Genomic DNA, 20,525 nt, shown 5'->3' on the forward strand with positions numbered 1-20,525 from the left:
GAAAGTTTTGCTGGATAAAGCAATCTTGGCTGTAGGCCCCTGTCCTTCATGATTTTGAATACTTCTTTCCTGCAAGGTTTCTTTTGAGAAATCAGATGACAGTCTAATGGGCATTCCTTTGTAGGTAACCTTCTCCTTTTCTCTTGCTGCTTTTAAGATTCTCTCCTTATCTTTAATCTTGGCTAGTGTAATATGATGTGCCTTGGTGTGTTCCTCCTTGGATCCAACTTCTTTGGGACTCTCTGAGCTTCCTGAACTTCCTGGAAGTCTATTTCCTTTGCCAGATTGGGGAAGCCTTCCCTCATTATTTTTTCAAATAACTTTTTCATTTGTTGCTCTTCTTCTTCCAAATCTGATACTCTTATAATTCAGATGTTGAAACATTTAAAGATATCCTGGAGGTTCCTAAGCCTCTCCTCATTTTTCTGAATTCTTGTTTCTTCATTCCGTTCTGGTTGAATGTTTCTTTCTTCCTTCTGGTCCACACCATTGACTTGAGTCCTGGTTTCCTTCCTGTCACTGTTGGTTCCCTATACATTTTCCTTTATTTCACTTAGCATAGCCTTCATTTCTTCATCTAATTTGGGACCAAATTCAACCATTTCTGTGAGCACCCTGATTTCCAGTGTTTTGAACTGTGCATCTGGTAGGTTGGCTATTTCTTCTTTGCTTAGTTGTACTTTTTCTGGAGCTTTGATCTGTTCTTTCATCTGAGTCATTTTTTTTCTCTCAGTACCCCTGTTATGTAGTAAGGAGCTGAGCCTTAGGTATTCACAAGGGTGGGGCAACCCAGATCATTGCATTGTGATACTGTCAGTGGGGGAGGGGTCTGAGAGAGAACTATGGCCCTTGCTCTACTCTCTGGCAGTTTTCAGTCACTTTCCCCATTACCCACAATTAAATTGGGCCCTTATGGCGCTGATTTCCAGATGAGTGGGTTTGTGTACATTTTTGGACCCTGTGTGTCTCTCCAATGAGGCTGGGAGTTTCTCCCTGCTGCCACAACCTCTGCAGGAGTTTTCAATCAGAGGTTTGAGGCTTTATTTTCCTGCACTGGTTGGAACGCTGGGTTGTGCAGTCTGTCTCATTCCCCAGTTGTTTTTCCCAGTTTATAGGGACTGCCCAATCTGCAATCTGCTGCCTCGATGGGTCCGCCAGCTGTAGCATTGCCTGGCGCAGTCCTCTAGCCTCTCTGTCTTGCAGTGAGTACTCTCTGCCCAGCTGCCCATCTCCTTCCCTCCTACCAGTCAGGATGAATGTTTCTTCTTTAACTTCTTGGTTGTTGGACTTCCATACAGTTTGATTTTGTGTCAGTTCTCGTTGTTTTTTGCTTTTTAAATTTGTTGTTGTCCTTCTTTTGGTTGTGGAGGAGGCACAGTGTGTCTACCTACACCTTCATCTTGGCTGGAAGTTCCCCAGTTATTTTTAAAAAGCTGGCAAAACTGAAAACTGACAAAGACAGTGAGCGCACATACAGACTGCAACCTGGATTTCTTATAAAAATAGGTATCAATTTTGATATGATATGTTAGCAAGTAGATAAAGCAATACATTTAATGCTATCAATGTGACACATACCACATGAATAGGTTGCAATGGGTATTTGTCATATTTTGACTCCCCAGCATTAAATATTGTCTTTTTTTAAGGTAATCTCAAGATATATGGGAGGCACTCTGTCCTCACTATGGAAACTATAGGAGGTGTGGTCTTTTCCTTTCATCCCCGTAGCTAGTGACTAGACCAAGGATGTAGCCCAACCGAATAAATGCTTCCGCTTTGGGCTTAGAATTTTGGAAGGCATTGTAGCAAGAGTTCAGGACAATCAGAAATTATTCAAGATTATTCATGGTGGCTATAGCAGAAACAAGAGTCCAACAGTGTGGCTGCCACTTTCCAAAGGTGTTGCCAGTCTTGGTGGCAGCAGCAAGTGGCTAGCTTCACTGATGCTGCCAAAAATGACCTCATATGCACCCTTTTCTGGAGGTCTATGCACCAATCCTAAAGTTTTTTCTGAGAATACTGTGAGCTGCTTGATATCCATAGTTTCAATAAATTCAGTTTCTGTTTCAGCTAGTTAAAAGGAGTTCATGCTTTTAACTACAAAGAACCTATAATGGGCATACAGGTCAAAGAAAAAAAGGATATGCTCATTTCTGTTGATGTTTGTTTGACACAATTCAAGATCCATTTCTGATAATAACTCCTTCTGAAGTAGAAATAAATGGATGCCACTTTAATGTAATAAATAATATACACATCAAAGCAAAAGCAGGCATGATGCTTAATGGTGAAGCCCTGGAAGCATTCCTATTAATGTCAGGAACAATGCAAGCTTTCCCACTGTCATTACTATTACTTCACCGGATTCTGGAAGGACAATTAGATGAGAGACAAAGAGAGACAGAGAGGGAGAGAGAAAGAGAGGGGGAGAGACAGGAAGAAGGAGGAGGAGAAGGAGGAGAAGGAGAAATATTATAAAGGAAGAGGCCAGTTATTATCTCATGCATTGATATGAATTCCTGAAAGAACCCAAGAGGACGAAATGGAAATTAGGAAAAAGAACTAAAGTACATCAGGTGGCAGGTTACAAAATAATTTTGTCCTACAGATAAACAATGTAAAATATAATGGCATAAAAATATCCCATTCATGGCAGCAACCAATAGGAGTCAATTTATTAATGTTACATAGACCTATAGAAGGAAACTACAGTGCTCTGAAGGATCTAAAAAACTTGTATTATTTTAAAAAGACACATTTTATTTTCATGGAAGATAAACATGATGATGTCAATTTACCCTAAGTTAATCTATATAAATTAATCCCCCCCGAGTAGTAAATATTTTTTGAGAATTACCAGATAGTTAACAAAATATCCAGCAAACATTTCAATATATTGTAAATCTGTATTACTGTGGAGTATAGACACACAACAATGAGATAGAACAGAATTTTTTAGAACCCTAAATATATGTAGAGTTGAATATATGATTCAAAAAGTGGCATTTTAAAGCAGAGGGAAAGGTCAGAATATTTTTAAAAATTCTTACTGAGACAACTGGCTAGCCCTGTAGGGTAGGGAAAAGCCAAGATCCCTATCTCATTTCTTACACAATAATAAGTTCCAGATGGAGCTGACATAACAGTAAGACAAATAAAAAAATAGAAATCATAACAGCATTAAATGAAAACATGCATGAGTATCCTTATTTTGGAGTAGGGGAAGGTTGTTCACCTAATCATGTATAAACAAAACCAGAAACCCAAATCAGAAAACTTTATGAATAAATGGATCCACTGAGTATAAAATAATTAACATTCTCTATTTGATATAAAGCACTATAAATATGATAAAAAGTAAATAGTCAAATGGAATGGTATAAACCAAGGAATAACAACTTATATACCAAGAACTTTTACTAGCCAATATTTATAAAAGGAATGTGCCAAAAGAAAAACGAACAAATGGTGAATGCAAATAAGTCATACCAGTGAAACATACAAATTGCTAATAAAGAGATTACTAGTCATTTTCTTGATTGCCAACAACAGAAACTGACACTGATGAGTTTCAGCAATAAAAGGATTTATAAGGAGCCCGTCTTGATAGTTCACTGAATAAACAGAGCTGGAGAAATAAGAGTGGGCAGTAACCCGGGAGGCAGACACCAGTAAGAACTTGCCACTAGAGCAGCCAACTGGATACTCACTGCCACATTCCTGGCACTGCTACCACTGTAACCTCACTGCTACAGTGCCAAGTATAGGACTGCTAGATTCGCTAATTCACTGCATTATCTCCCACAAACCTTGCATCAATACTTCTAGAGCCAAGGACCAGGTGGGAGCATTTGAGTGGTCTTAGGTTATATTCCTTGGCTCCAGCTTTCAGAGATGGGAAGGGGAATACCTACTCCACACTCCACCCAGTTTTCATAATGGAGGCTTGGGTTGTTTTGCCTAACTTGGTATCCCTTCCAAATAGGAAGTCTGTTTAGTTGTTGAATAGCTGAAACCCAGCCCATGACATTTAACTTCACTCCTACAAATAGAAGCACCTCAATATGCCATTTTGTGTTCATCAAATTTGCTATTGTGAAAAAGAGTGAAAAACTCAGCACCATCTTGGGTTTGGGAAATGTATGTTTTCCATTATTTATTGTTGGCAGGATCAAACCTTTCTCAAGGTCAGCTTGACAACTGGTATCACAGTGCAAAATATGCATACCCTTTAATCCAAGGTGTCAGCTCAACATAGTTGTTGGGATGATATATTAACTGCACTGCTACTTCTAACTTGCGTTTCCCTGGCTTGGGGATAAGGGGTAAGTAAAGAGAGGGATGATGGGAGATTTCCTGCAGTCTATTTGCATGGGTCTTAAAGATGGCCATCTGAGAGTTCCAACCAAGGATTCTTTTCCAAGCCTGTTCTGGCCAAGTTGGGATAGGACAACTTTGGGGTCCCAAGGGACAAATAAACCTGAGGTGGCAGATTGGGAAGGGGGTTCACATGTCCCACTAAGGAAATCAGATGTTGTTTAGATACATTGCTGCCAAATAATCAATATGCTATATGAAGGCTACCTTCTAGGCATCCAGTAATGAATAAGAGGAGTGTTTGCCACTGTGTTGAAGCCTATACTTTAGGGCAGGTGACAGATTGTAAAATGATTCCAATATGGTAATGTTAGTGTTAGGAACCAAGAGGTGCCTAAGAGAGCTGCCAGAGGGCATGTGTTGTAGAGTAGGTGATACCTAACCCCTTAAGGTTGAGGGGAGGTTAGCTAAGCTAAGCTAAGTGAAGAGCCTCAGGATAGGTGTTGGGGACAGAGGAAACACCTATGCTAACAGCTTGAGCAAAGCCCCTTTTTTCTAGATCAAATTGCCTGAGAGTTTGGAGGGAAGAACAAGACATATCACAACGCTGAGTTGTAAGTGGGTACTAGAGAACAACTCTGACATGAGGAAAATCAGACAGAATCATATTTTACTAGACTTTGGTGACAGAGGAAAGCACTCTCCAGATTTTTGCTAAACTATACTAATTACATTTTGGATTTCTGCTACATACTGGTGGGAAAAGGTGAACATGGACACTAGGTAGTACCGGGCTAGGGGAAGGGGTAGTGTTAAAAAGGGTGGGATGAACCTTAGCTTGCCCCTCTCTGGTCATTATAAATTAAAGGAGTCAGATAGGTCCAATTCTAATTTCTCTGAAGCACATGACAGCAGGGGGATTCCAAGTGGCTTGCTTGGACTGGAGAGGAGGGCCCAGGCAATGGAGTCATATTCAGGCTATGGCTTCAGTATGAAGAAGAGAAGCAGGGTGGTAAACTTCCTCTGGGCTTTGATTCCCAGTTTAATAAATTTAAAAAGAGAACATTTGTTAGCACCTACTGTTAGTATACATATGCCAAGCATATATGCCAGGAAAGGAAGGATGTTCTGGAAAGCGGCAGCAGGACAGTCACATGGTAAAGCCTACTGGAGGAGGCTGAGGATTGTTCACAGCAGTTCAGAGAAAACCCCATCTTGATCGATTCCAGATCTGTCTGGGGCTTGAATTCTCTAGCCCTAATTAAAGTTGCTCAGCATCTGAGTTTGGGTTCTCCTTAAATCACAGTGTGAGACAAATATAAACAGCAGGTGCTGAAGAGGGTGCAGGGCCTATCACAATGCAATGACTTACACGGTTTATAGTTGTGGCTGAAATTAAGGATCATCTTCCAGCATTAGACATGGGGAATGGAAAGGTTTTGCTATGCTCAGTTTCCTTTTAAGGCTGTTTATGCATTCAACCAAACATTCATGAGAACCATGGTCAGTATTAGACATCTAAGGTCAGCAAAACAGACCTAGTCCCTGCTTGTTTGCAAATTTTGAGCAAGTGTGATGGGTACTATGAACATCTGAGTCCAAAATTGAGATGTGCTAAAAAAAAAAAAGCACTGTAGGCAAGCTAACCTTGGGGGCTAACTTCCAAGTGGACTTGACACCTAGGGTGACCGCAAGACCCTTCCCACCTCTGAAAAACAAGCAAATAATCTTTGTTAACACAATGGCTGGATATTGTGATAAAATATTATCAAACTGCTTGAAATGCCACCAAAAGCTGTTCCTTTTACCTGATGTCCAGATGAGTGAGTTCAACATGCAGTGTGATTTGAAGGCTAGTGCTGAACACCCTGTGGGGGTTACCATAAGAGACTGGATTACCATGGGATGGGAGGCCAGATAAAAAAGCCAATTACTTTGAAATATGGTGTAAGGTGGGATTTATGTTTTAAAGGGGGGAAGAGAGAGCCTTTCCCTGTTTTCTCCCTTCTAGTAATCAGGACTCAGGCTAAGTGTTAGCAAAGAGAATCTACACAGAAGAGGTCATAAACCAGTAGATTTGAGGCTGCAGGCAGTCTAAAGATGTAGGTTTTTTTCCTGCTCTAGTTTTTCATCTTTAATTGAGCCAACAGTTAAAAATAGGATTTACACCTTCTTTTTAAAAAAATCAGATGATCTGAGCTCTCATTTCTATGTAGGAACAATTGGGTGGGGCTGAATGGCAGCCACCTGCTTTAGAAAGATGTTCACTTTCAGTTTGCCATAGTCCCCACCATTCCTACTATTCTCCCCAACCCTGAGAGCCCAGTCACTTGAAGTATCAATTAGTCAATATGATGACTGAAACACCAGGATTCTTCATTCACTGATAAGGCTTATTTAGGTCCCTGTGACAATTGTGGGTCTGTGACCTGTCGTTTAGAGGTCAAGTCCAGGGGCTTTAAAACAAACTTGGGTTTGAAGGGATGAGTTGAATCAATTCGAAAGGCACTGAATTGAAGATTAAAGGACACTACATGCTTAGCACGATGCTGGAAACTTAGCAGCTATTACAAGCTGCTAAGCTATTATAAGCTCCTCTAGGAGTATAAGCTGCAGGAAGGCAGGCAGAAATGGTGTTGGCTTCCCACTTTGTCGCATTTCCAGCGCCCAGCACAGTGCTTGGCACATAGGAACTATTTGCTTTTTTTAAAAAAATATTTTATTTATTTATCTTTAGAGGGGAAGGGAAGGAGAGAGGAAGGAAACATCAATGTATGGTTGCTTCTTGTGCATCCCCTGCAGGGAACTGGCCCCTGCCGGAAACTGGCCTGCAACCCAAGCATGTGCCCTAACTGGGAATCGAACCAGGAACTATTTGCTTAATGAACGAATGATGGTTGACGTCAGCAGGATTTTAAAGGCTGGTCTGAAAAGTAAGGTAATTAATTCTGATGATACGGTTTCACGGCGACCCCAAAGTGTCGCCTAAAAGAAGAGCTCGGCTCCGTGATGGCGTTTAGGGGTTCCTAACAAGAAGATCGGTGCTGGCTTGCCCAGGACAGGTCAGGGTCATGTCCATCACCTCTTCCAGGGTCTGATTAGGAGCGACATCCCGATTCCTGCCTTATTCGAGGCCTCCGCCATCACATCAACGAAGACGGAGATGCTATGGAAGTCCACCAACCCGCGCCTGCCCAGCGGTTCTCTACGCTCCGGGACCACGCCCACACTAGACATGGCCTCCTCTCAGGCTTCAAGCAGTAGGACCGCTCCGGGAGCCTCCAGTTAACAACGCGGCAGGCCGGGGAAACGACTTCGTTCCCACAGTCAACATGGCGGCCTCGAAGGCTTCGTCGCGGGGCGGGCGAAGGCTAGAGGCGAGTCACGTGAGCTGCTCAGCTGGGCAGGTCGGGTGCGCGCCCGCGCCCGCGCCCGCCCTCCGACTCGCTTGCGGGCTCGCTCGGCGGCGCTCTGAGGTGTACAGATCGTCGAACACCAGGCTCGGTGGGATGCGGTGGCGGTCGTGGCGGGGCCGCGGGCCGGGAGGGCGGGAGCGGGGATGAGTGTGGGCGGCCACCGCCATGTCCAAGGTAACGGGGCCCGGGCCCGTGGCGGCAGCAGCGGCGGCGGGCGGGAAGGAGAAGCGCTCCTTCAGCAAGCGGCTGTTTCGGAGCGGCCGCCCGGGCGGTGGCGGCGCCGCGGGCCCAGGAGCGCCCGGGCCGGCCGCGCCCTCCTCGCCGTCGTCGGCTCGCTCGGTGGGCAGTTTCATGAGTCGCGTCCTCAAGACGCTGTCCACGCTCTCGCACCTGAGCTCCGAGGGCGGCAGCCCGGACCGCGTTGGCCTCCGCGGCTGCTTCCCGTCCGGGCCGCCCGCGCCTCCGCCTTGCCCGCCGCCCGCCGAGCCCGCGCCCGCGCCCACGTCGCCCGCCACCGAGCCAGTCCCTGGGGTGGCGGGACTCCGGAACCACGGGAACACGTGCTTCATGAACGCCACGCTGCAGTGCCTCAGCAACACCGAGCTCTTCGCCGAGTACTTGGCGCTTGGCCAGTACCGCGCCGGCCGGCCGGACCCTGAGCCCGAGTCGCCCGCTGGCCGCACCTCTGGAGAGGTCACGGAGCAGCTGGCGCACCTGGTGCGCGCCCTCTGGACGCTGGAGTATACGCCGCAGCACAGCCGCGACTTCAAGGTGGGCGCCCCCCACCTCTTCCCGGGAGGGCCCTTGCACCGGAGTTCCCGGGGTGCCTCCTGCCTAGGTCCTACTCCCTCCGTTCCGCCAAGGTGGTGCTTGTTAGGTGTGGGTGGGCCCAGAGGCTAGGACAGGCACCACCGATTGGAAGGCAGATCTGTCGATTGACTGATCGACTGACTCATTCATTTTGTATTTATTGAGAGCTTACCGTGGCAGGCGCTGTGATGGGACGCGACAGTGAACATGACCGGCTGCCTTCGTGGAACTTACATTCTTAGTGGGGGGACTGTTGAACCGGGTTCAGATCTTGGTTTTGTTACTTGGTAGTAGTATGACCTCGGGAAGGTTACACAATCGCTCTTTGCCACAGTTTTCTCTGGTACCGACCTCATAAAGTGGTTGTGAGCTGCAAACAAGTCTGTTTGTTCGATCGAACACTTTGGTGCTACTCAGTTTGACCCTCTTTGACTTAGATATTGTCACTATTAGAGGGTAGAGGGTTCAACCTCATATGGAAAAAGCCTCAGTTGTGCAGGGCACCATGTGTTTTGCCGTTTTGATTATTTTTATTAAAGACTTTAATAAGTTAATGGGTAATATCAGTGGTTTGGAGAAAGTAAAACCTGATGATGCCATTGGTATGCTGCTAGACCACTTCAAATGGGGAGGAGGTAATTAGGGTGACAAATTGGAAGAGGTGACATGGGAACTGAGACTTGAGTAACTAGAGAACCTGCCTTGGAGGAGGTCACGGAGGTTCTTCCCAGATGTAAGGAAGCTGTGCACTTGGGAAAGAGTAGAGTTCTGCAACCTGGAGACTGTCTGTAAAGGGCTGCAGAGTAAATATTTTGGGCTTTGCTGGTTAAGATGCAACGTTCAGGGTATTTACCTAAGTACCTATATAACAAGAAAAAACATATCCACAATTTTTTATTGACTAAAATAATTCAATCATAGCTGAGTATAATACTTTATAATACAGGTGTACTAATGAGAAGAACGGGATTCTTCTTTTGGAAGGGATAATAACATTTAGTTTAATTGCATTTCAAAATTAGTGTTGCCTATTATCAGATTTATTATAAATATTCATTTCTACAAACCATTGTTAGCCCACGGGCCATACAAATACAGACAGTAGGATAGGTATGGCCCTTGGATCTTTGTAGTGAGTGGGTTGTAGCTGAGGGCTGAGCCCCATGTCTTGGTACCATTTAGGCTGCACTGTGGAAATGGGCTCTTAGTCTCAGCAAAAGGGGAAGATCGTTTGAGATTGAATGAAGATGCTTTTAGATGGAAAAAAGATAATATAAATAGAATTAAATTAAGTAGAATGAAACTACACAATGAGAAAGTTAATTCCTTTTTCCTTCTCCTTCTGTCCTGATCATGCTCAAGAGAAAGTCTCAGCTTGGTGGTAGCCTGACTTTAACACCACTTGCTCACTCCTCATTTTTTTTTTTTAAAGAAAGAACAAACCCAAGATTAGGCTTTAGTAGGCAACAGTAGCTGGAATTGAAAAGGTTATGTTTTCACTGGGCTTCTTTTTACATTTGTATTTATGGCAAGCAGTACTGACTTTTCATCAGTGCTGTGAAGTTTCTTTCAAAAATGTATTTAAGTAAAAGTGAATGACTTGATTAAAATATAAAATGGTAATCCATCTGAGTAGTCAGCACTTGGTTGAGGACTTCTTGCTGAGGAATAGCTCTGTCAGGGTGCATCCCTCACCTTTTAATACTTTAATTTATATTGTTCTGTCCTGTTTTTCTGAAAGAGAATAAATGGTTGTTGTTTGACCTTGGACGCTTGAATAGAAATACTTAACTGGCATAGGGACTGGAAAAAAATGAGGTCCTTGTCAGAGGACCTCAAAGACAGATCTCAAAACAATAAAGTAGGAGAGGATGGCAACCAATCAGTGACTGTCTTTTTCTTTTTTACTTATAGTTGCCTGTAAGTAGCCACAGCAATTAAAAACTTTACAAGGTCAGAGCCCAGTGTTTTAAGTTTCATTTTCTCTTCTTTTCCAAATGTAAAAATCAATTTCTACAGCATTTTGGTATGAGAACATTTCCATTGCTTTTTAAGAGATTGTGTTCATTCTTTTTTATCCATTAAAAAGTAGTGAACAGAAATGGGTCAATAATTCTAGAAATGCAGAGACTGATTTATAGGCATGCTTTGGTAAAGTTGAACATTCTTAGAGGCACTATTTTCTAAAAACTTTAATCTTCTGAACCTTTAGTAGATTTCACTTTGCATTCATTCATCCACCTCCCATTTATCCACCTCCCATTTATTGAAGGTTTACCCAGCTAGTTAGGAATGTGTTCAGTACAAGCAGGAGGAAGCTATAATGATGGTGCCTTAAAACGTAGGTGGCTTTCAGGTGACAGTGTCTTGATGGGCCCAGTAAGCACCCAGACTATTTCTGGTTTCCACTCTTGTTCTTAATGATTGTCACCTCATGGTATTCTACCCAGTCAGGACAGGAAGCTGCTTAGGGAAATAAAAGTTTTCCCAAAAGCTCCTTCAGCAGCCTTCTCATTGACTGTACCCAAGTCACTGCTGTGGAGGACATTTGGGCTTTCCTATCTTTTTAGAAGAAATTAGTACAGAGGCTTGCCTCAGGCAGCCTACCAAGCACTTGCCTACCATGTGCCAGGTACTTTCATTTGGGGAAGATACTGTTCTTGTTGGTAGAACATGGTGAATTCCCCCAGACACTGTATCCATACTTTAATGTACCTATGATTCACCTGGGCCGATGTTACAAAGCAGATTTGGATCTGATAAGAGCTGGGTAGGATCTGAGATGCTGCATTTCTAACCAGCTTATAAATGATGCTGTTGGCTAGTTATACCATGGAGAGTGAGAGGATGCAGAAAGTCTGGAAGAAATGTGTTGTAAACAGATTGTAAAGGGCTTTGTAGGGTACATTAGTTGGTATGTTATCCTCTGGAAGTTGAGAATCCAGTGCTGACTTTTAAGCAGGAGAGTTCATAGGATCAGATTTCTTTTTTTTCTTTCCTTTCCCCCACCCCCATTTTGTTAAGTTTGGTGGATTACCAAAGAAGAGGTACTTTGTTTTTTCTGCAGTGTTTTACTACAGCCAAATTTGATGGCAGTGATCTTGAGCATGAAGAAAGTTGAACACCAAAAGAGGTGGCTGTGAAGTGTACTTGTCACCATGCCCTGCTGGCCTTTTTGTGGTAGACACCAATATCTGATGCACATCCTCTTCTCTTGAGCTCACATTCAGCCTCAGTTCAGGGCTCCAGGCAGCCACTGCCAGTTGTTTGGGTTTGGCAGAGGAGTTAAAACCAATTTGCCACCATGAGATAGTTTGTCTTGGCGTCTTAAAAAGCACTTAGTATGTCTTTGAATGAGCTTTTATCATCTTCAAACTTCCTTAAGTTACTAATGATTAATTTTCTTTGTAAGTTTTTCAATTAAAATTCTTTCTTGCTTTCTAATCATATTGATTGGAGCTTTAGAAGCTTGCCAGGTAATTAGATTTTTGATTTTGGAAGAGCTAAGTGATGGTTAAGACTGGATTTTCATTTTCCAGAATGAAATGGGTTTACCGGCCCAACCTTGGTGTATCTCAAGAAACTTCTCTAGCTGCTACTCAGCTCCCTTTCTCTTTTTACATAGACATTGATTTCCTGCTCTTAAACCTGTGGTTCACAGCTAGGGTGCTTTTGCCAGCTCCCAACCCCTCACTCCTGGGAAAATTTGGTGATGTCTGGAAACATACTTTGGTTGTCCCAGCTTTAGTAGGGTGCTGGCATGAATGCTGCAGGTTCTTGTTCTCAGTGCCTCTTTGCAGTAAGAGTAATACGGGTGGACATTTTTCAAGTAAGAAAGACAAGTTTTATAGCAGAGTTGTCAAACCATGCTCCCAAAGAACAACTAGAACATAGTGATCTGATAAAAGAACTGTGGGAACTCCATCCAAATTTGCAGTAAAACAAAAAGTAATTGATGAAAAAAATTTTCTGTCTCATGGTGGTTTCCTTGAACTTTGGTGCCTGATGGTGCTTACTTATTAGTGAGAGTTCTCAGATTATAGATGAATATTGACAGACAAGTTATCAATCAGGGGCTGACACCAGTGGGGTGTTATACCTTGCTTTTTCATGGACTCATGCTGCAGGCCTTTGATAGACGCTTTCCTGGTTTGTGTGAAGCTGTTTAGTACATTGACATTTTACAGTGGTTCCCAAGAAGTACTCTGAATTCAGAGTGTCCCTTGAATTCATTTGAAAAATAGAAAAAAAATCTCCGGCCAAGATAGAAGCGTTGGTGGAAACACCGTGCCTTCTTGCACAACCAAGTTTAAAGACAACAAAGTTTTAGTAACAAAAATGCAACCAAAACACAGAAAATTGAACTGTACGGAAGTCTGACAACAATGAACCATTCAGCCAGACTGGTAAGATGGGCAGAGTCAGCGGCTGTCGGAGTGGGGTTGCACAGGAAAAAGTGACCAGACCGACCCAGGCGTGCGGGTGGCGGTTGGCAGATCCCAGGCATGGGGTGGCAACGGGCGGACCCAGTGAGGGTGAAAGGCGGCTGCGGACCATGGTCACACATTCATGTGCAGATAAACCAGGTGAAAAAACAGACAGTGAGACAGACTATGCAACACAGGGCCCCAGTGCCAGGAATTAAAGCCTAAAAGCACCAATTGGAAAAACTTTCGGGGTCGAGGTGCTAGGAGAAGCTCCCAGGCTCACAGAGAGTTTGTAGGAGAGACCCACAGGGTCCTGGAGGGTGCACAGGCCCACACACCTGGAAGCCTGCACCGGGGGGCCTGGTTTGCTTGCGGGAAGCAGCAAAGGGGACCGAAATCCGAGAGAGAGCAGAACAAATGCCTTTGCCCCTTTCTGACCCTGCCCCCACATACAGAATCACAACCCAGTGACTGAGTTGCCCTGCCCTGGTGAACACCTAAGGTTCTGCCCCTCATATGTAACAGGTGCGAAGAGACCAAAACATTATGGCTCAAGAAGAACAGCTCAAAGCCCCAGAGCCAATACTTCTAAGTGACAAAGAGATAGCCAACCTATCAGATGCACAGTTCAAAATACTTGTGATCAGGATGTCCACAGAACTGGTTGATTTTAATCACAAACTAGAGGAACAAATGAAGGCTAAACTGATTGAAATGAAGGGAAATGCACAGTAAACCAATAGTGATGGAAAGGAAACTGGGACTCAAATCAAGGGATGGACCAGAAGGAAGAAATAAATGACCAAACAGAAAAGAATGAAGAAACAAGAATTCCAAAAAATGAGGAGAGTCTTAAGAACCTCCAGGACATCTTTAAATGTTCCAACATCCAAATTATAGGGGTACCAGAAAGGAAAGAGGAAGAGCAATAAGTGGAATACTTATTTGAACAAATAATAAAGGAGAACTTCCCCAATCTGGCAAAGGCAATGGACTTCCAGGAAATCCAGTTCAGAGTCCCAAAGAAGTTGGACCCAAGAGGGAACACACCAAGGCACATCATAGTTACACTAGCCAAGATTAAAATGAAGGAAAGAATCCTAGAAGCAGCAAGAGATAAGGGGACAGTCACCTATAAAGGAGTGCCCATCAGACTGTCAGCTGATTTCTCAAAAGAGACCTTACAGGCAAGAAGGGGCTGGAAAGAAGTATTCCAAGTCATGAAATCCAAAAACCTACAGCCAAGATTGCTTTATCCAGCAAAGCTTTCATTTAGAATGGAAGGGCAGATAAAGTGCTTCTCAGATAAGGTCAAGTTCAAGGAGTTCATCATCACCAAGCCCTTATTATATGAAATGTTCAAGGGACTTATCTAAGAAAAAGAAGATAAAAACTATGAACAGTGAAAGGACAGCAAACTCACACTTATTAACAACCACACCTAAAAAAAAAAAAACTAAGCTAGATCAGGAGCGGAACCATAGAAATGGAGACCACATGGAGGGTTAGCAACAGGGGAGTGGGAGGAGAAGGGGGGAGGAGAAGGGGGGAGAAGGTACAGAGAATAAGTAGCATAGATGGTAGGTAGAAAATAGGAGGGAGGGCAAGGATAGTATGGGAAATACAGAAACTAAAGAACTTGTGACACATGGATGTGAAGGAAAGAGGGGAATGGTCGGGGAGGGGTGTGCAGGGTGGAGGGGAATGAAGGGGGGGAATGGGACAACTAATGGAATAATCAATAAAATATATTTAAAAAAATGGAGTTACGACAGGGTATAAAATGGAAAGTCTCTTCCTGGTCAGTTCTCTTGTCTGTCAAATGCTGTCACTTTAGTCTTAATGAAGCTCCAGGTCTCTGAAGGAGAAAGGAGGTGATAGAATCATCACATTTTCAACGTGGAAAAAGACTTGGATGGATGTGAGCAGTCCCTGGCTTTTTTGGATGAGGGAACTGAGGTTTAGTTTACCTCTTGGCTAGAGGCCAAGGAGCAGAACCAGAGTTTTAACTTCCACTTTGTCACCCTACATTGCTGATGCTCATACTGAGTCTTGCGTCTGTGGTTGCCTTATTGGTACAATCACTAAAAGAACAGGTCTCAACAAAAAATGTTAATGGGCAGGTGGACATGCTGAAACCTGTAGCACGGTTTCTTCACAGTCGTGGTGCTTAATTGTAGTGAATGTAGGTCAGCCACAGCTGCTTCATGCATGTGCTGTGGCTGCTCCTACCTAGGCACTCTGGAGGTCTTCCTGTAACACCATTCTTTCTGACCAGTTAAAAGTGTATATGGACATGTGTACAAGTATGGGATAGGCTCTTATTCCACAGGTAGCTCTGTATGTGCACTCTCTATCTATCTATCTTGCTTTCCTGTGTTCCCTCCCCTGGTACGTTTGGGAGGAGAGGAGGAAAGGTGAGGCTGGGAAGGGACAGGCAGGTGGGCAGAGGCTGGGTTATACAGAGCCTTGCAGGGGCAGGTAAGGGGTTTAGAGTCTGTTCTAAAGAAAGTGGGGAGCAGCTGCAGGACTTAAGAGTTCTGTTCTGATCTCATTAAAATGTGGAGTGATCACTCAGAGAACTGAACAGTGAATAGAACAGAAGCAGGCAGACCAGGTAGGAAGCTTCTGGGATAGGTAAAAGTAGGGTGGATAGAGATGGAGAAGTGGATGGATTTGAGATATATCTGTAGGTGGACTCCACAGGGCTTGCGAGTGGGTTAATTTTGGGGGTAGAGGGACACTGAGGCAGAGAGATACATCCAGAATAATTCCTAGGTGTTTGTCTTGAGCAACTGAGTGGTTATTGGTGCTCACTTGAGGAGCAGCAGCTTTGGGGGATCAGGAGTTCATTTTCAGATGTGTTAAATAGGATATTCATGAAATGTGTAGTAGGCAGCTGGGTAATGGAGTCTGGAGTTCAGAAGATTGAGACCAGTTAGAAAGATTTGGCAGTCATGAGCCTCTAGATGGTGTTTAAAGCCATAGATATGGCTTAGAATGGGATTTGATAATAAAAAAATTGGGTAGTAAAGGAGAAGAGGGATGTCATCTCAGGTTGGTGGGAGAAACATTCTGAGCAAAGGCATAGAGATGGCACATGGTCACGGAAATAAGTAACTGGGCTGTCTGCCTTGGAGGCTTGATTTGGAGTAGTTGTCCAGGCCTTGGCACTGTTGACAAATCTGGTGTTACTGACCGGCTAATTCTTCGTTCTCAGCGTGTCCTGGCGTTGTAGGGTGTTGAGCAGTGTCCCTGTCCTCTATGGACTAGATGCTGGTAGTACTTCCTTCTCCATATCCCACTAATGGCAGTTAAAAATGTCTCTTCCAAATGTCTCCTGTGGGGCAAAATCACGCCTGGTTGAGAACCACTGATTTGGAGGGAAATATCCAGGAGACATTTTACTGAGGAGATGAGAGGAGGCATATTATGGATGGCTTTGAGAAGAGTCTCTTACAACAATTTAGCCTTGAGGCATCTCTCTGTAGTGATTCAGTTGAGTCTTTTGAGCTTTTGTAGTCATTGATGGGATGAAAAAGATACTAGGAAAATGGGCTCAGTGGTGAGCAAAAAGTCGATCAGGTGGAGGAGAAAGTAAATGCAGGGACGGGGCAATCACAGGTATGATGTGAGGAAAAACAAGAGGAAAAGATGAATCCAGGAGACATTTGGAGGACATTATGACATTATTAATGAGAATCCCAGAGATGGAGTGGTAAGGAAACACTGAGGTGTCAGACCTGGGTGATGGGGAAAATAATGGGATCTTGGGTAGAAATGGAGCAGTTGGAAGGGGCATGGTTTGTGGAACACAGAAGATCTTGCATGTGGGGTTGGTGCTATGGGATATCTAAGGTCTTACTTAATAGATTGTTGGAAATATGGTATGGATTAGGACTACCCATGTAGACTGGAATTCACCTGCATAGAGGTGATAAAGGTCAGATGCCCAAGGCTAGGCCCTTGGGGGAAACTAAAAATAAGAGGACAGGAGAGGGAGTAGATCTGTTGAAGGAGCAGTCTGAGCGGTTGGGGAAAACCAGGAAGGCAGAGTTCTGAAACTTGACTTATGTTGTGGTTTGACTGCCCACTCTTAGCCCTGAATACAGTATAGAGCAGCAGAAACATCAAATTCAGGTTATTTTGTAGACATGCTAATGGATTTATTAAGTGCACAGATTTATTGAGCACATTTATTGATTACTGTGCAGGTCTTATATTAGAAAGCTCTGGGGATATGAAATGGGTGAGATCATTCATGTCCTTAAGGAATTCATGGTCTAGAAGGGAAGACTGATGGGAAAAGAAACAGTTGCATAGGGTAGGGTGCTGTGATAGATTGTACAAGCTCTTATTATATGAAATGTTAAAGGGACTTATATAAGAAAAAGAAGATGAAAAATATGAACAATGAAAGGACAGCAAACTCATAGTTATTAACAACCACACCTAAAACAAAAGCAAACCGAGAGGACAGCTAAATCAGGAGTGGAACCATAGAAATGAAGAACACATGGAGGGTTAGCAACAGGGGAGTGGGAGGAGGAGAAGGGGGGAGAAGGCACAGAAAATAGCATAGACAGTAGTTAGAAAATAGGGGGGAGGGCAAGAATAGTAGGGGAAATACAGAAACTAAGGAAGTTGAGACACATGGTCATAAACTAAAGAGGGGGAATGGTGGGAGAGGGGGTGTGCAGGGTGGAGGGGAATGAAGGGGGGGAATAGAACAACTGTAATGGTATAATCAATAAAATATATATTTAAAAAAAAAGCACTGTGCAAACCCTGGGGGATGAGCACTTGAGGAAAGAATGGTAGGGCTGTGAGGAAACTGAGGAGGTGATGCCTGGATGGTGTCTTGAAGGATTTGGGAGGTTGTTTCTGCTTTTTGGCTATTGGGAAGAATGATAATATGAACATATCATCATGAACATATGCAAGTATCTGAGTCTCTGTTTTCAATTCTTTTGGATGTTGTGCTACTTCTGTGATTAACTTTTTGAGAAACTGTCATTGTTTTCCACAGTGGCTGTACCATTTTATATCCCTACCAGCAATGCATTGAAAAGTCTCCAATTTTTCCACATCCTTTCCAATGCTTTTTACCTTCTGTTTGTTTGTTTAATAGTAGCCATTCTAGTGTGTGTGAAGTGAAACCTCACTGTGATTTTGATTTGAGGGAGAAGATGAAAGTAAGTAAGGTTTTGAAACAGGGTTTCTTGCAATGGTGCTCTTCAAGACTAGAAGCACATAAAGGACAACAGTTCTGGAGGTGGATGGGTAAGTTCAGTTTTAGGCAGATCACATAGTAGTTGAACATAAGAGCCCTAGAAAAACTTTTTAGTTACATTTGTTGAATGTCTGTCATCTATCAGGAACCGTGCAAAGTGCACCATTTAAGTTTTTGGTGACTGACATGGAAAGGAACTTATGTGGTCTAAACACAGAAGTAAACTCTTCAGATACAGAGATGTAATACAGATTGTTGTCCAGACTTAGTTGTTTTACATCTTCCTTTATGTGGCTTAAACTTTTAGTTTGATTCTGCCACTTTTGTTTTGTTATTGGTGTGTGGTTTGATGGATTTTTCCTGTCCCTATCTATTCACTTGTTACAATGAGGGACTACAAAATAGGACACTGTTCTCTGTGTTATCCTCCACAGCTGTTTCCTATAGTAAAGACTGCAAAACAATGACCTCATGGTTTCCACAAGTAAACCTTTTATATACAGTAGTGGAAAGAAATCATTCAAAACTGAGTAATTTAAAATTGTGTCCTCTGTAGCTTTTTCCTTCAAAAATATTCTTGTTTGCTCTACTAATTAATTGTTCACTGGCTGTTCCTCAAATGACCTTTTATGTTTAACAAACAACATCTTTGCAGTTGCAGTGTGGCACATTTGGCTGTCTTGTCTTTCATTTGACTGATCTTTCTGTATTTGGAAGTCATTGTTTTATGCCCTGGACTGTGGTAGCTCCAAGAGGAACTGGCCAGTCACCAAACATCTGTTGCTTCTTCCCCTCAGTTGTTGAGCTTGGAAGGCAGCAAACAGTGTGCCCACAAACCAATAGTTCATGCTTTAGGAAATTGCACAGGACTGGGCAGGAATCTTTGTAAACTCATTACAGCTCCATAAATTCTTTGATTTTTTTACTCTTGGTTTTGTAGTCTAAGAGCAAGGCTGAGCTATTTGATTCTCAGGAGAGATTTAAGAAACAGTAACAGTTATAATCATGAAAATACCATTTGTTTGTATGGAGCCATATCACTTAAAATGTACATTTCATTTGCAATTTTTCATTTAGTCTTCACAACAGCCCTGTGAAAGGAATTGTTATTCATGTTTAAAACTAAGATGTCAGTATTCAGTTCTAGTATCAGGACCAGAACTCCAACCTTGCCTGGTTTTTATGAAGATTAAATTAAAACTAGAAGTATGGGTTTATTATCAAAACCCATCTGTAATAAGTGTTCAAGAAATGGTAGGTGGTGATAATGAAGCTGCTTGTCCTAAGTCTGTGGCCACCAAGTATCCTTCCCCATTTCCAAACTCTGTTTCTTCCAGTTGATAGGTTTTATTGTTGCCAGATAATCTTACTAAGTTCACCTGTAATTACATTATTTGTTTTTGCTCAAAAAAATGCCTTTACTTTTTCTTTTGTATACAAAATGGTATAAATTTCCTAGCTTGGCATTTACGCCTTTCCAGAAAAATGAAAAAAGTCATACATAAAACCAGCCCTATTAAAAAAACTTTCAGATTTAATTAGACATAAAATTATTGTTCATATGCTCTAAATGTTTCTAAATACTTATTCTCAATTTCTGTACTTACCTTGTCATGGACTGGTGACAGAAAGTTCACAGATGTGTGCCTTGTCTGTGGATTGTATTTTGAAGAGCTCTGTTGTGGAACTTCCTGTAGTCTGATTTCGCCTGTTGTATTACTATAATTTCAGTCAAACTGTTCTTCTGTCCCTGCGTTCCCTCTAAACTGGTAGGTAGATAGAGAGGTTTAATAAGGTTTAGGGTTGGGGGATGTGTATGTGTGTGTGTGTTTGTTATAACCGCCTCCTCTTTTTTTTTTTGTTGGTAAAACTAATTTGTGGGTAGTGTTACCAACCTCCATCAGAAAGCCTATACTGTCTGGTCGTGTCTCCTGGAATGTTAATAATGATATTCCTAGATCATTAAGGGTCAAAAATGGTGATAAAACTTTAACATTCCTTTTTTACTTAACACCTAGAACACTTATTCTATAGAGACTTTTGCCCTCAGCTAGTATTCTGTTAAGTCAAAGTAAATGTGTAGAAGAAAGGTAAGATAAATGCTTGATTTTCTTTCGTTCCTTTTCTTTTCTTTCTTTCTTTTTTTTTAAAGATTTTATTTATTTTTAGACAGAGGGAGAGAAATATCAATGTGTGGTTGCCTCTTGAGTACCTCATACCAGGGAACCTGGCCTGCAACCCAGGCATGTGCCCTAACTGGGAATCAAACCAGTGACCCTTTGGTTCGCAGGCTGGTGCTCAATCCACAGAGCCATACCA

The 20,525-nt window shown here is 42.8% G+C and overlaps 1 protein-coding gene across 1 annotated transcript in view; it reads left to right on the plus strand.

The window, feature by feature from the left end:
• Positions 1 to 7,756: 7,756 nt before the first annotated feature.
• Positions 7,757 to 20,525, plus strand: part of USP31 (ubiquitin specific peptidase 31) — a 69,024-nt gene continuing 56,255 nt past the window's right edge. Inside the window, exon 1 of the mRNA XM_037070672.1 lies at positions 7,757 to 8,507. Within this exon, the coding sequence (XP_036926567.1) occupies positions 7,902 to 8,507 (606 nt within the window). The 5' untranslated portion in view covers positions 7,757 to 7,901. The remainder of the gene's footprint in view (positions 8,508 to 20,525) is intronic.

The sequence above is a fragment of the Sturnira hondurensis genome, unplaced genomic scaffold (genome assembly GCF_014824575.4).
Source record: "Sturnira hondurensis isolate 20B ecotype Veracruz unplaced genomic scaffold, ASM1482457v3 Scaffold0018877, whole genome shotgun sequence".
NCBI lineage: Eukaryota > Metazoa > Chordata > Mammalia > Chiroptera > Phyllostomidae > Sturnira > Sturnira hondurensis.